The 16537-nt window shown below is 39.2% G+C and overlaps 1 protein-coding gene across 21 annotated transcripts in view; it reads left to right on the top strand.

Annotated features, from left to right (window-relative positions):
- Nucleotides 1-16537, top strand: part of TACC2 (transforming acidic coiled-coil containing protein 2) — a 140735-nt gene that overhangs the window by 97242 nt on the left and 26956 nt on the right. For 11 of the 21 annotated variants that reach the window (XM_065066832.1, XM_065066831.1, XM_065066828.1 and 8 more), the window contains 4 exons: nt 4731-6051; nt 10836-10896; nt 11911-12118; nt 15786-15847. In XM_065066832.1, coding sequence (XP_064922904.1) covers nt 4731-6051; nt 10836-10896; nt 11911-12118; nt 15786-15847 — 1652 coding nt within the window. Of the gene's footprint in view, nt 1-4730; nt 6052-9357; nt 9394-10835; nt 10897-11910; nt 12119-15785; nt 15848-16537 lie in introns of all 21 variants that reach the window. The other 10 variants (XM_021291993.2, XM_065066829.1, XM_065066821.1 and 7 more) reach the window with 2 other exon arrangements.

Below are 16537 nucleotides of genomic sequence, written 5' to 3'. Positions count from 1 at the left end.
GGTTGACTTCAACGCTATCTAAATAAATGTGATGAAAGTGAAATATAGGCAGACTCAGCCTGGGTTTGTGCCAGGTCCTGGTGGGGTAAAACCTGCTGCATGGCTCCGGTCCATCAGCAGCCGAGCAGAACAATCTGCGGGGGAGAATGGAGTGGAAGAGGAGTAACAGAACATGTATGGGAACTATAACACTTCTGAACCCCAGAAAGTGCCACTAGTGAGCCCTTCATTCCTCGGTAAATTCTTCTGGTTGTGGGGAACGTGGGTTGTATCATTTGCTCAAGGCAAATGACTTTGAGAGTGCTTTTCTTTGAATTTTATTATTATTTTGCTAGTATTTTAAATTATCGTTGCCTGTCTCATCAACATCTCATAGCAGTGTCTTCTTGTCCCAGCCATCTGAGCACCAGAAAGTGTCTCAAGATCTTTCTCACAAATACCCCATATTTCGGGCTGGAAATTCCTGCCTGGCCAGGGGTATTTCTTCCACCTCTCACCACTTTCCCCACTTAATTAATAAATTCTGATTATATACACAGGGGAGACATGAGAGTCCCCTCTGTGCATTATAGCCGTGGATCAGGAGATGGGAGACCCAATTCAGGTCCTGCTTGTGCCAGGGAAATTGAGGTCAAGCTTTCCAGCATAGAGATGGTGACCCAGACAAACACAACCCAGTTTTTCGGTAGGAAAACATTCTTCTTCCATGTTTTTCCTTTTGAAACCTGACACAGAAAAATTGAAAATAAAGTTTTTAACTGAAGTTTTATCTCAGACTAAATGGTAAAAGTATTTTAGCAGTATTTTTTTTTAATATTACTAATTGATTTTATGACTTCAAAGGCATCTCATAACAAGCAGGAACTTCAAATAAACTGTGTTTCAAAATTTCTAATATCAGGTAATTCCAATTCCCATATGCTATAGGTGAAGTGTACCTGTCTACTGAGTTATTCCATTATAATGCAGTATGTGTGTGCAGCTTTGTGCATTTTCCAAGGGTTCTTCTTTGTTTGCTTTTTTCTAGAAATGAATTTAATTTCTTCTGTATTTGCTTTATTAGATCTGTTTATATTGTGGTTTTAAGCCTTTCCAAATAATGTTTCATTTTGTTTCCATCTCAGCAATGTTAAGGCCTCCTCTTTTCAGCCTTTTGGGTTTCCCACTATTTTAGACATAGTTCAACCAAGAACAAAATGTTCAACTGTCCTATTGCACAACACAGCTCCACCTCTAGAATAATTTATTGTCATTTAAAGGGAAAATATTTAAAAATAGCTGGAAATACTTCATATATTTTAACCCCTTAATGTATTTTCATTCTTCATACAAGAATAATTCAGCTTTTGAGTCAATAAACTCATAGCTGGTGTAGATATGTCATTTTCTTTAAAATGTCTTTACAACAAACTTGAAGTTGCCTCCAAAGTTTTTGGAAATGTGCCTGTTTGTGACCACGTCACAGGAGAGCACCCAACCTGCGCTGTGCCAGGTGTCCTTCCTAAGACTGTAAAAAGATATAAATCCCAATACCCATCCTCATCTAAACCTACAAATGCCTCCTATCCTTTGATATTCAATATAAAGCAGTAGTAGTGATTTAATTCAAATTGTATATGCTCATTAGTGGACAGTTGGGACAATGTGTGGGATTTGTTACTGATCAGGCCATTTATGGATCTTTGTTTAAAGAAGGCTGAGCTAAGTGAAGCGTGTGTCTGCCTCGCACTTCTTGAGAGGCACTGAAACTTTACTGGCATCTTGGTATTTTGTAGTGTACCAAAAATATTTCTGTAGTTGAATAGAAGCATTTTTGATTCCTTTTTGTTGATACGAACAACAGAAATTTGTTTTGTTTATCAATGCAAACGCTCTTATAGCATATTTCTAACAACTTTTGCTTTTGCTGCAATGGGTGACAGGTGAAAATGCCAAGTACTAAATGTCTCCTGGAGCTCTCATTAGAGGTCTCATCACCTCAATACAAGAAGTCTGGGAGTTTTTTGTTGTTGTTTTTGGGTTTGGGATTGTTGTTGTTTTTCAGACTTGATCCAGGCAAAATTTTGCTGAAATCAGAGAAGTTTCCTTGTGGAAGGAGCAGAACTTGGACCTTCTTTTTTAATGAATGAAATGGGAGTTTTCCTTTGGGCATTGCCCATTTTTTATGGCAACATAAGTTTCCCTGCTATCACTCGTGTTCTTGGAATGCTTTATAAAACTTAATATCTACCTGTGGGCAGCTCTGACCAGTATGAACTGGGGTGACTGTCAGCACCAATAAACGTCATAAACCTTATTTAAAACTTTGTGCTGGCCTCTGTCTAGGGCAAGTCTGCCTTAATTTTCATAGCTTGCATTGGAGTGTGTTCCTTTGTGATCAAATTGCATTTTAATTAATTGATAATACAGATTTGCTTAATTCTGTGATGTGAGATGATAAATGACACTCCTCAGGACAGGCTGTTAATGTCAGGAAAGAATCATCTTCATATGGCTTCGTAGCCATTTGTTTTGTGATAGTGCGTACTGTTCATATCTTCTCCTCTGGCATTTCTTCAGTTACTCATACTGAGCCAACTCTGTCCTAATGCCAGAAGAATCAAACACAACAGCATTTCATTTCTACCAAAAGCCATGTTTTTGCAGGCAGTTTCACATATTGTTCCGTAAAGAAGCAATAAAAATACCACAGTAGCAAGTCAAGCAACACTCTGCAGAAATCCATACTCTATGTTGAGGATTTGACTGGGAGGAAGTTGTGAAATGAGCAATTAAAGAAGATTAAAGCTCCGCACTATGTGGAACACACCGAATTTGAATGTTGTTCTGCTTTGAGTAGCTGGAAATCCTTGTTCGCTTCTTTACTGCTGCGATGCATCCCTAACCTCAGCTCTACCACGCCTGCTATTCACAGCCCAAATCCTGCAGGGCACTGGTGTATTTTATTTTATTTTGTTTAAAAGCATGTTTTTACTGACTTTGAACAAGGGGCCTCAATCCTTTTGAGGCCTTTGGTAGGCACTGGAATGAAAACAATGCGTAATTGCAGATGACTTCTTGTTCAGAAACCCCTTTTATTTCATGCTGACCTACATTTGTACTCTGCTGATATATTAGAGCTACACCAGTGTTTATTGTAATATATTCCTGGTCTCTTCCACTCCTGTTCCAGTATAAAATGCATAGATCAAGCTAATGCTGGAGTCCCTTTAACAGACGTCACATCAGTGTCAGAAAGTGATGGGTGTGTAAAGGGAGCAAAACCAAATATTCGCTCAATTGGCAAATGAAGAGTGATTAATGACCTCTCAGCCAGGCTGAAACCAAGCCCACCCAGTGGAGATTAAGGAGAAAAATAAACCGTCCTGAAGTTTGACATGTTATTGGCATTAATTTAGAAAAAAGCCACGTTAAAATATTGTTTTAATTGATGTAACTTAATAAGCTTCCACAGAGAAACTGTGTAGCTGTTATTCCTTTGACAACCTCTGGAAATACGCAGCGCCACTCTAAGGTACTGCTTTAGGAAATGTGTCCGATTTCCTTAAATCTTTTCTGTCCTCTGCATCCATAAATAATAATTATTGTAATCTCTAACACAGAGGCAGATGTGACTGTGTCACATTCAGATAGGGAGCAGTACAACAACGGCAGGAACAAAAACATATTTTTGTAAAACATTTTAGTAACGAACTTTCATCAGCTAGAAGGCAAAAAGGACCATCACCTTAATCCTTTCCTACCTACGTATTTTCTCTCTTTTTAATATGCACTGTGTATTTTTCTACTTCGACCTATATAGTTGTTATCTCCCAAGTCAAGAGATCATTTTAGGATTCCATTCAATAAGCAAATCTTTAATTGCAAGGAAAAGCTGCTGGGTTTAACCATTTCAGCAAATAATTCTCTCTATAAAATTTTCATCTATGAGTTACAAAGGCACTTTGAGATCTCTGTTTTAAGTAATTTGTAAGGAGCTTCTAGTGGTCTTTTTCAAGGAAGATTTTCAACTGCAAATATTTGCACAGTTCTCTAATTGACTAATTTTCTTACCTTTACCATAATTTATTTCATATGAAATTTGCACTGATTCATGTCTCATCATAAACTTGGAATTAAGAGGTCAAGGTGGAGCATATTGACTGTTTGGGGCAGAGAGAGGAGCAGCATTGATGGGTTGTGGAGAGGAAGCCGCATTCCTCTGGGAAATGGGTAAAAATAGCACATGGGAAACAAAACTTAATATCAGCATGTAATTGCTGAAGGACCAGTCAATTTACAGGGAATTTACTGCATAAGAGCTCTGACACAATTCTGTGAATTCATTTTATAACAGTAGAAAACGTGAGTAATTAAGTGCTCAATGTTCAGTTTTTCTCCTATTTGGCGTATTTTGCATGTTATAGTAATATCCATCTCTTTAACCAAGGGATAATTAGTTTAGAAGAGATGCTCTAGAGGCTATTTCAAACACATATTTTATGTTTTCATGAAACTTGCCTTGAATCTTCTTCTGAGGAGAACAGAACTATTTTTTCCCCTAATCTAGTTCCTATGTTGGAAAAGTCACTTTGGTTTGTATGTCCTTTAATCATTGCGTAGTCTATTGGTGTGATTTTAATCCTTTATTTCTTTTTCACTTGTATAATATTAGATTATACTAAAATTTCTTAAGCTCCAGTTTTAAAAATGTGTTTAAAATTCACTGAGTTTTCTGTTTCTTCCCACAGGATTATGTTCAGAAACTATACCCGTAACTGATGTGTCACACAGTGAATCAGTTGAAGAAAGCCCTTTCCGTCCCCCTTCCCATTCTTTTTCCACCGTCTTCGATGAGGACAAGCCAATAGCCAGCAGTGGAACTTACAACTTGGACTTTGATAACATTGAGTTGGTTGATTCTCTCCATGCCTTAGGACCGAGCACTCCAGAATCGAAGAATCGGGACCCCAAAGCGAATGTTCGAAGAAAATCTACTGATTCGCTCCCAGTTTCCAAATCTACCTTGTCTCGATCTCTTAGCTTACAAGCTAGTGATTTTGATGGGGCATCTTATCTCGGCAACAGCGAGACATTAGCGCCGGCAGCAGATGCGTACGGTACTGGCTCAAGTAGTGCTTCAAGTACCCTTAAGAGAACAAAGAAATCCAGACCGGCTTCCTTAAAAAAGAAGCAGACAGCAAAAAAATCTCTGGATGCTCCACCAGTGAAGGAAACACCTCAAGAACCATCTGACCTTGGCCAAGCAGCTTGTGCCCCAGGTGAGGATAAAACAGCACCTGAAGGTAAGGCTGACTCAGAAAAGCCTGAATGTACTGAACCTTCTAAAATCTCTGCTGAGAAACAGGAGGCCCTGCCCGTGCCTGAAGGATCCTATCCCTTGGATCCAGACAGTTTTGAAGGGATTAGTGCTTTTAGCACCGGAGGCAGCAAAGTACAAAATTCTCCTCCTGCCAACAAGAAAACACTACCTCTTACAACGGCACCAGAGGCTGTGGAGGTGACGCCACCCGACACCGGAGGACAAGAAGACCCTCCGGTCAAAGGCGTTGCCGTGAGGCTGGAGTTTGATTATTCTGAAGAAAAAGGGGTGAGTGAAGACCAGCAGGAGAGTACTCCTCCTCCCAAAAAAGCAGGTAAAAAGCCTGGTGCTAAAATGCCGCTACGGAGGCCAAAGACTAAAAAGTCAGTGGAGAAGCTTGACAATGCTCCAACCACACCGACCAAGTCACCCGCTGATCCAAATGAAATCCCGATCACGAAAGGTTCTTATACTTTTGATATTGATAAGTGGGATGATCCCAATTTTAACCCCTTTTCATCTAGTACAAAAATGCAGGAATCGCCCAAACTGCCTCAACAAACATACAGTTTTGAGCCAGACATGTGTGAGGACTCTATTGACCCTTTCAAGTCTTCTTCTAAGATAGCCAGCTCACCCTCTAAATCTCCAGCTTCCTTTGAGATACCAGCCAGTGCCAATGAAACAAATGGAACGGAAGGAGACAACTTGAATAAACCTGCAAAAAAGAAGAAGACGCCACTAAAGACGTAAGTTAAAGGGCACAGATGTTTCTAGATTAGAAGCAGCACGTTCCTACCCCTTAGTACAGCTACACCCCATTTATATTTGAATAGAGAAGGAAAAGTATGTCAAATTCACACCAGTAAAGACTATTTTGTGAAGCATCAGTTTTGGGAGTAGGACATGAAATAGCAAGGCAGTGATAAATCTCCTATTGCACACAGCAGGAAGATGGTTTTATCCAGGGACTTACAGTATTTAAAAGAAAATAACCAGAAACAGAAGAGTGCAGTATTGAAGTATATATTTTTAAATACAGGACTAAAAAATGTGAAAAATTTCCTTTCTATGAAAGAGCTTACAGCTCTGCAGAAGGGTTGAAGTCTCCTAGACTGCTACATTTTGGGGAAATATCCAGCTTTTAGGCACAGTTGACAAATTGCAGGATACTCTAACTTGTTGTATTGGACATTTGGTTGATTATTTCAGTGGCTAGTTGTATTGATTCCATGGCGAACTTGCTGCTGTGCACATTATCTTACCCCTTCAGACATGGTTATTTTGAGCTAGTAATAATTAAGTTTATATCCCATTTATCTGAAATTGGTATCCTATGTGTATCTATAAGAAAGTATCTCTCTGCATGTCCCTTTTTGATTTAAATGCTTCAGCTAACTAACAAAAATGTGACTTAAAATTACAAAAGCCTGACAATTTGAAGATAATAAGGTTAACGTAAAGCAGTACAAAAAATTGCCTCCTTTATGGAGCGAGATGGAGAATGCTCAGTTTTTTCTGAGCAACCTACTGACCTCTAGACCTTTAATTTACGTCCTTTGTCAGATTTGAGGAAGCTTGTGCCATATTTTTCTTTTTATGGGCATTTCTGGCTTATGAAAATTATAGTTGAATTTGAGTTGTTCTGATGTTGCTTCTTTTTGAGTTATGCCTGAGGTTTTGGGGAAATTAAGGTGGGAGTTAAGATGTATGCTAAGGTGACAGATTTTCCAAGCCTACAGTCCAAACTGGTTTTGTCCAAACCAAGAAGTCTTGAAAATCTGACTGCAAGAGAGGAACAATTTGAATGTTGCTGGGGAAGTGCAGAGGGAGAGAAGGGAATTTCAATATCCTCAGATTCCTAAGTCTGACACTTGCAGCCAGCCAGAGTCTCCCCGTGTCTTCCAGCAGCTGCAGTGGAGTTGACAGACCTCCAGGATAAACCTCTTGGGTCCACCCACCTGCTGTGAATATTAGAATCAATTCCAAAGTTGTTAATTTAGGGGTGACAGGAGTTTACAAAGACTTCGCTAAACCACAGCCGTCCTTGTGACAATCCATCGTGGGAAGGCTCTGTCCTATAGTCACATAGTTCACCACTGGTCTTTATCGTGGTGGAAGAAGTGACACCACTAGAGCAGGGCTTCCCGGTTATTCGGTCAGGGGGTTTAAAGGAATTCCTGACCCTTGCCTGGGAAGAATTTCACCATGTTGTGTCAGGTGTCTGCCCACTGCACCCCCATAACCTACTTTTGCAAGAGGTTTCTAAATAAGAAGAGAATCTACATATTAATACACAGCACAGCCTGGAGCCATGATACTTTTAAAATGAGCCTAAGGCTTGTTGGAGGGTGCTGGGGAAGCAGTGGCTCTATTTTTTTCTGCCTTTCTTTGCTCTCCTCACCAAAAGGGCCCTCAGCATCACTCCAGTGCAGGAGAACTCCTGGCCGGGCAGGGAGAAGGGGCAGGACCCTGCTTGGTGCTGTTGTTTTGGTTGGACAGGAGGGGGAAGCCAGTGCAAAGCGCTTTGGCTGCAAGGGGCAGTTTGAAAATGTGTTCCTTATAGAGAAGGGTAGCGATTTCTAAATTAAATCTATGGGAGGTGAAGAAGACAGGCTTGAATTTAAGCTCTTGCTAAGCCTGTACTGCTTTGAATTTGTGCTATGTGCGTTAAAGCAATAAAAATAATAATTTTTTATTCTGGAATGAAACCTGCAGCAGTCTAAGTGTTGACTTTCATGTGAAAAGATGAGACTTTTAGAAGAGATGTTGGCTTGACATGAATTCAAGAACTGGGGTTGTTCAACATGGAGAAGAGAAGGCTCGGGGAGACTTTATTGCAGCCTTTCCATACTTAAAGAGGGCTTAGAAGAAAGATAGGGACAGACTTTTTAGCATGACCTGTAGTGATAGGACAAGGGGTGATGGTTTTAAACTAAAAGAGGGGAGATTTAGACTAGATTTAAGGAAGAAATTATTTATTGAGAGTGGTGAAACAGTGGCTCAAGTTGCCCAGAGAGGTGGTGGATGCCCCATCCCTGGAGACATCCCAGGCCAGGCTGGGTAACCTGAGCAACCTGAGCTGAGTGAAGATGTCCCTGCTCATGGCAGGGGTGGGACTGGGTGACCTTTGAAGGTCCCTTCCAACCCAAAATACTCTATGACTCTATGACATTAATCTCTGGTTCTGTACCTATGTGCTGAGCTGTTTTGAGATAGATCTGCTTGCTCAGGTGAGACTGAACAAAAGAGCAGATGATGCTACCCGAGTGCCTGCTTATGGTGATAGGTAAAAATAGGTTTCTTGTATAGACATTGCTCTCGACATGGTTGGATGACTGGAGGCTGTGTTTGGAAACAGAAGGTGCCAGCTTTCAAGAGCGTTGCTCATGAGAAGAGCCGAGCAAAAGCTGCCAACGTTACAAGTAGATGAAAACTCTTTGTACCCTTGATCGCTTGGCAAGGTGTCCTTTGGTTTTCAGGGCAATTTGTTCTGTCAGAACACAAAGTTAGGCTTCAAAAACAGACGGAATTTAAACAAATGTCACTTTCTTTCTTGATTTAGGTAAATAATTTGAAATGGTCTGGTAACTTTTTCTGTATTGTCGTAACAAACCAGCAGATATGAAAACACCTGGCACAACTATGCTCTTTCCCTAAGCTTAGCTGCCATTCAAGAACAGTTTTACATCCCGTATAATAACAAATACTATGTTTTGAAAAGAAAGCAGGTGTCTGCAGTCAGGCTAGGCAAGGACAGTTAGAATGTTGATAGAAACTTAACTCAGAGGCCTCAGCTTTGAAAAATACGTTTTGTAAGATGAAATCGTGTCAAAAATATAACATTAAATTTTAAAACATTCAAGGACTTGATGAATTCTTTTTTTTTCTCTCCGTGTATTTCACAACAAAAAGTAGAGGTTAAGATTATACAGGTAGAAAATGTGCATGATCAGATTGCCTTAACACATTAACATTAACCAAGTATTTGTAGGTTTATCTTTTTTGTCAGTTCCTTCTGTCTGTCTCTCTCTTCTTTGTCTTATTTGTCTTAGGATGGTAGAAGATGTGATGTCTGTATGTTCTCTGTTGTAAGTAGTTCTAAGCTAACAATTCAAGTTTCCTCTTTGATTTATGGCCTTTTTTATTTTACTTATTTATTTTGCAGCATGAACAGTTATTATTCAGCATGAATCTTTTATGTTAACTATGTCACGTCACTGGCACATTTGAAAGCTATTTTAAGATGCCTGGCTGTGAATGAATTTGAGGAATTTATTGCCTCATTATCTGTTTCCCTATCAAAGATGAGCCTTTTTTCAAAACTGTATAGATGTTGTATCCTTGAGCTAAAACATGAAAGTTTTATTTCTACTGCGGTACAACAACTTTGCACAATCAGTCATTTGTAAACACTTAATAAAGTGTTTCTCCTTCTTAAAGGCCTAAGTTATCCTAATTACTTCTAGCGTCATAACTAGATAATTAGTAGCATTGAACACTCCAATATTCAGCTGTCCAATTTATTTTCCCTTCTAGATGTGATATTGATTTACTCTCTAACAATTGAAACCCATTGTAATTTCTAGTATTGATCTTCCCATTGCTGATCTGGGATCAGCTGGTGGGCAGTAATTTTTGCCTCTGCATCTCAGTGCAAACATTAAATCTCTATCAGTGGGTTTGTTAGTGTATTTTTCCCCCTTTTCTAGTTAGTAACAAAAACATCTTTGAATAGCTCCAGCAACACCAAGAGAACAAGTAGATCATTGGTTTATTTCCCTGTTAGAAAATATTTTTAACCAATTGTGAATAAACACAATGGCAACATTCACCATTATACACCAAGACATAATCTATATTCTTCGTTCCTTTTGCCTGATTGAAACCTGTGGGATTTTGAAGGGCTACAGTGTCCAGTCTGCCCTGTGAGCTCTTGGGGGAACTGGAAGCAGAATTGCCATATTTTCTGGTGTTTTGAAGAGAGAGGGGGTCTGTTCTGCACATTTGTGATGATGAAGCTTTGTTCTGGCATCTTGAGAGCAGCGTCTGCCTCAGCTGGGTTTCTGTAGTTCATCCAAAGCACACCAGTTTTATGCTTAATGATTTATGGGGTCGTTGCACCTTACTGCCCAAGTTCATCCCAGTTTTAATTCTCATTTAAAGATGTGTTTTAGATCTAATTTTCAGATGGGAAACGGAAGCAGACAGAAGCTAAATAATTTGCTTAGGGCCACTCTGTGCTGGAACAGGGATTTGAATTACAATCGCTCTGTAAACGTGTCAGCAGCTGGCATGAAAAATATGGCAATCCTGCTTTTCTCAGCTTTTTTGGGAACTGAGGCCTGTTCCAAGTGCATGACAAGAATATGAACCTATGGCATGTTTTTCTGTGGTGCTGCTGCCTAACAAATGGGATTTGAAAGCAGAAGGGCTTACAGAGGTTGCATTGTCTGTGGCTGTCTCTTGCTAAGTGTGAAATGACCCAGTTCTACTGGTATTATCATATTAACTGTTTTAACTTTTTTTTCAGTGATACATTTAGGGTGAAAAAATCGCCAAAAAGATCCCCGCTGTCTGATCCTCCTTCGCAGGTAAAGTAGCACCTTATTTTGATGCACGTAATTTGTGTTCTTGTAGGGACAAAAGAAGAAAATTTGATTTCTTTAATGGCAGAATTGTACATTTAATAAAAAAAAGGTGGTTTTGTAAAGAATATAAGCATATTGCTGTTTAATTATAGCACATTGGGCTACAATCATAAGGTATCAAACTTTTGGCCTCTAGAAGCATGTATACAATGTATATTAGATCTAGTATTTGCTCTGGGAATTCCACTTAGACTATTAATGCGTGTACTTTGCAAAGTCCTATGTTAAAATGGAGCGACAATGTGCATAAACATCTTAAATCAGTTGTGTGGAAAACTTGACGTAACTATCCATCCTGGAATTTTTCAGTTAGAAAGAAAGAAATTAAATACATCAAACTGGTGGGTTGGAAGGGAAATAGAAATAAAACAAGTGGGCTGACCTACCAGGAACATGTGCTTGGATGGTTTTATTCCTTGTTGTAAACTGCCGGCAGGTGGTTTTCTTGGAAGAGAATTTAAAAAAAGCTGTTCTGCCTACAAAGGCCTGAGTGTTTTGATGTGGCTCAGCTGCTTCTATGCTGCTCTTCATCTTCCTCTTATCCATCCTCCCCTTTTATTTGTGCTGCGTGACAGCCCAGAGCTGAAGAAAAGGGTTCATGCCCTTGCAGACCTGTGAAAACTTGCTCCCATGAAAGAAGCCTAAAAAGTCAGTTTTGGCAGTCAAAAGCTTTGGTTGTGCCACTTATGTCAAGTGCCTAACAGATTTAAATGGCTCTGGGTTTTCTTTCTTCCCTGTTATCAAGTCAGCTTTGCAATACGAGTGTTTATCATCAAAGGGTTTGGTTATACTGGGAAAACTTGCTGCTAGTAGATTTCTAAATGAAGTATTTAAATATTTTTCCTCTTTGGGACAGAATTAAAAAGATGACAGCCATCCTGCAGACGAATTTAGGGAGTTGACTATTCAACGTGTTAATGAAAGATAACGGAATTAATTGGCGCTTGTTTTCTGCAGGATCCCACTCCGCTGCCTACTCCAGAAACACCTCCTGTCATATCCGCGGTGGTTCATGCGACAGATGAGGAGAAACTGGCGTCTTCAGTGACCGGTCAGAAATGGACCTGCATGACCGTGGACCTGAACACGGATAAGCAGGATTACCCACAACCGTCTGATCTGTCTACGTTCGTTAATGAGACTAAATTCAGCTCTCCCACAGAGGGTATGCTCTACAAGGGACTTTCTGCATCCAACTAATGTTATATTTATTGAGAGAGGGGTTTTGCTTCATTCAAGGATATACTTTGCTCAATGTGAACTGTATTGTTTGGGAACCCTAAAAAATGATGCTCTTTGGACCTGTCTGTGGAACTTGGCAGTTATGGGGAGCTGAATGTATGACTCTTATAGTCCTGCCTTGAGTTGTCAAGAGTAGAGAAAAAATTTAAAGGAAAATGAAAAGGGCTTTTGCTTCCTTTGGATGGTTAATTGTAGATGTGCTCTGTTCTCTCCATGCTTTCACAGGAGACTGTGGTCTGGTACCGCTCTGGGTTAGTCCTCTTGGATCCAGAGTCACTGTAATACTGATTTTACCCAAGTCTTTTCCTCTAACCTGAATGGGAGAAGGTCCCAGGATAAGACTCTGCTCAAAGAGTAATGTTTGTATAATGCAACAAGACCCTTAACATGCCATCTCTCCTCCAGGTTCCTAGGACCCAGGTATCTTTATGCAAAAAAATGTCCAGGATGTTCCATCCGTTATCTACTTACTATTCCCATGCCAGATAACATTTCCTTCTAGATAAGCTTATTAAGGTTTTTCCTGTCATACCTTCCTGTAAGCAGTTCCGAGCTAAAGCTGGAAGACTCTATTAAGAGAACCATCATTCCAGGTCTGTGAAATGTGGAGGAGGAAATTTAGAAAACGCGTGTGTGTGGCCCTTCTTGGGGTTACCAGAGGGAATTCTGCTTTGCAACATCTGCTCCAAGGGCTGATTTTCAGCTTTGTGGATGGGAAGAACGCACAAGTTTAACTTGGCTTAAACGTTTTCTTCTTGGTCAGAATTTCCTTTTCTTCTTTAACCTTCAACCCATGTCCCAATCTACCGTTAAAGCTGCTTTCTGCCGTTTTAGACTGGGACTGAGGAGTTTTTGCTTAATGAAGAACTGCTAAGCTTTTAGGTCAAATGTGTTTTGCATTAAAGGCGTGAATAATCCCAGTGCTTTTAACAGGACCGCACATGTTCATATGCACATGCTTATATGTTTGCATGGCCTGGGCCTTTTGGAAATCTTTTGAGTCTTCTTTACAGATAAGTATTTCAGTCTGGATAAATTCATTTGGATTTAGTGTCAAGTTATAAATTTTAAAATAGGCTCTATTTCATTTGTATTAAAAAAAATAATTTAAAGAAATATTTTTTAGAAAATAAACCCCCCAAATCTGGGAAAATGAAAATGATATGGAAGGAAATGGAACAAAAGGATAGTGAGAGATACTCTAAGGCAATCATTTTAGCTATCAAAGTGGATAGAAGAAAGTGAGCAAAGCTTCTAATTAAATGCTAATTGTCTGGTCTCATGTATGCTGCATAGTATAGTCGGAGTTTCAGATTACATGCTAATCATAATCAACAATTTTTCCACTTTTCAGGTCTCTTAAAAATAATTGGTTTTTTCGCTTGACAGTCTTGCTCCTGCAGCATTGAGAAATTTTTGAGTAATTCCAGGGCTGTTTCTCAGTGTGAACATTTTTACCCCTCCCACATACTAGTACGAGGGTTATCCTGTAACCTAACGCGGCTTTTGTGCAGGTACAGCCTGACTACTGAGTCAGCCAGTGCATCCAGCTCTCATCTGTTGCACTCGCTGCTTATAACCGCTGCCATTTTCGTGCTGCACAGACCAGAAATAAGCAGTAATTATTAGCAGAAAATTCTGATGTAATCTTGCAGCTATTTGTGGGAGGAGTTGAAGGACATCACTTAGTAAGTCTATCATATATATTTATAAAAGATAATTATCTTAATTCAGGGGATATCCTGGGCATTTCTAATTTTGAATGTATAGAGATAAACTGAGCCTAAGATTTTGGAGATGATGTCTCAGAGGAGATACCCAGGAGAGGAGATCGTATCTAATTGTGCTGGAAACTTCCAAGAGCAATGAGACGAAACAAACTGCGTTTAGCAAGCCGTCTTATCACTTTTTTTTCTAGTTGAAGTGTTTCCATCTGTGTTCTGCCTTTTTGACATCAGTAAATTCGCGTTGTCCCAAAAGCCGGTTTGGATTGCAGTTGTAAAGCTGCTACCAGCCAGAAGGGTGATCCTGCCAGGGAGCTCAGGGGGATGTCTCTGGCATCATAAAGCTGCTCCAAAAACATTGACCGTGCACCTCACTGGTCTGCGTGTAGATAAATGAAATACAGAAAGGCAGTTACTGAAGTGATGCTGTGATCTGGTATTTCATGCTTTCTCCTGCAGTCTCGTAGGTAGTTTGAATTCATCGTTTCGGTTTTGGTTTTGCTTTCACTAGGAAGAAGCTTCTATCTGGTACCAGGAGGTTTTCCATCTTACCTGGCTCCCTATCTACTATTAAAAATACATGGTGCTAAGAATTTAAACATGACAAGCCTGCTATTATAGCATTATCTCCACTTAGACATTTTACTAATAATTTCTCCCCCATGCCAGGTACTGAGAGTTTGTGACTGTTCCTCTCCAGTGGTGGTTCAACAAAATACTTGTACAATTAGCGCTTGTACTCTCTGATGCTTTTTATTACAAAAAAATATTTGAGCATTGTGAACTCACATTGCAACCTTTGACACTTTTTAACAAAACAGATATGAGATTATCTTTAGAGTTGGTTTTTTTTTTTTAAAGAACAAATATTTTAGTGATGGTTTCTGTCTTCCTGAATTTTAGCACATAATTTTATCATAATATAAATGCTAGTGTGCCATTCATTAGAATTTATCTATAATGGAAATGAAATTATACAAGTGATTTATTGAATTAACTCAAGAAAACAGACTACAACACAGCATTAGGACAAATCAATGATGCTTTTAATTTTTAAATTAAAGTGTCATTGAACAAAGTCTTTGCTTTTATTTGGGAGCAGGAAGGTGTGTTCTCTCTTCATTTTGCTTCTTTTTTATCTGTCTGTGTCTAGATCAGACCACTACTGGGTGACCACGGATTGGAAAGAAATACTGGCTGTTTCTTCCAGTGTAATTAGGAGATTAGAAGTAGAGAAGCAGGAAAGATTTACATTTTTATTAGAGTTCAGATTTCAGGTTCCTTGTAAATCTTCCTGCCTTAGGCTTTTCCTCTGAACCTAAAATGTGAAAGCAGCCCAGTAAGCCAGGCTGTTGTCTCACCCCTTGTCCAATGAGCACACAGGTATTTTATGTATCTTTTTATCTTAATTGATACCACAATAGTCTTTTTGAATAAAGGATTGTGTGATAAACACAAAGTTACTTAATTTCTCCACAGTTTATAAAATTATTTTGTGTACATTAAAGAAAACTAGTACAAGCATTAGCAATTATTGAAAAGTGTTTTCTGTGATAACATGATAGAGGAAAGTTATCGGTGCTCTGGGAGCATTCTGAAACTTTCTTAATATTCTGGCCCCTAGGGCAGAATCTTCAGCAAATTAATAAAGCTGAAATTTTTCAGTCAAATGAATTTGCCTGAAATGTGGCACAGGTTCATCATTGAAAGTTGATGAAAATCAATGCACCTTCTGCTTTTAATACCTCATAGAAAAGTATTGAGCAGAGCGGCAATGACCCTTGTGAAAGAGAAGAGATCTCACTTACTTCTGCAAAAACCATTTCACAGCATGTATGTAACGGCTATTTTTTGTCTCTGTTGCAGAATTGGAATATGGCAACTCATATGAAATAGAATATATGGAGAAAATAGGCTCCTCTGTGCCTGTAAGTTCTCACTTCCATTTCCATTAATTTGCATTCCCCTGTCATAATTGACTATCTTGATAATGCCATCAGCCTCCCTACCCCTTAAATTAATTATCATGTGCCTGCAGCAGATTTGCAAAACCAGTTCCTTTAAATTGGCGTAACTGGGGTAAATTGCATGTGCTTTATTGTCCTGTATCCTGTAGAGCTTGTTCCATCTTATTATTTTATTTTTAAGCTCGCGTCATAGTAGTTCTTTCTGGAGATTAAAAGCAAATCAGTATTTCCAGCAATGTCTATGCAAGCTATTGAACTGTTTTAACAAACTGAGAGTAAAACTTTTAAGAAGATGGAGGGAATCAGGAGGGAATATAGAATGAATGTGAAATATGGAATCCAGCACTATATGTTATCAGCCATTTTGCCTTTCTTCTATTTAATTCATGGATTTGATAGCTTGACTAGATTCAATGGGGGCATATCCACAGCAGAAGTTAGAAAAATCAGCATGTATGTTAAACTGATGAGAATAACATTGGTTTCAATGAATATTTTAGTAACACATTCAGTCAAGGGATGTCTCCTGTCTGACACGACCAGAAATCTGATTAACCCCGAACTGGAAGAGGAAGAGCCATTACAAAGACTGAACTGTTTAGGGTTTGTTCTTTAAAGGTTTATTCCTTCAAGGGAATCCCAGTATCAATG

Source organism: Columba livia, chromosome 6 (genome assembly GCF_036013475.1).
Source record: "Columba livia isolate bColLiv1 breed racing homer chromosome 6, bColLiv1.pat.W.v2, whole genome shotgun sequence".
In the NCBI taxonomy this organism is placed as follows: Eukaryota; Metazoa; Chordata; class Aves; order Columbiformes; family Columbidae; genus Columba; species Columba livia.
Note: the sequence above shows the minus strand (reverse complement) of the source record. Positions and strands in the feature narration are given on the sequence as shown.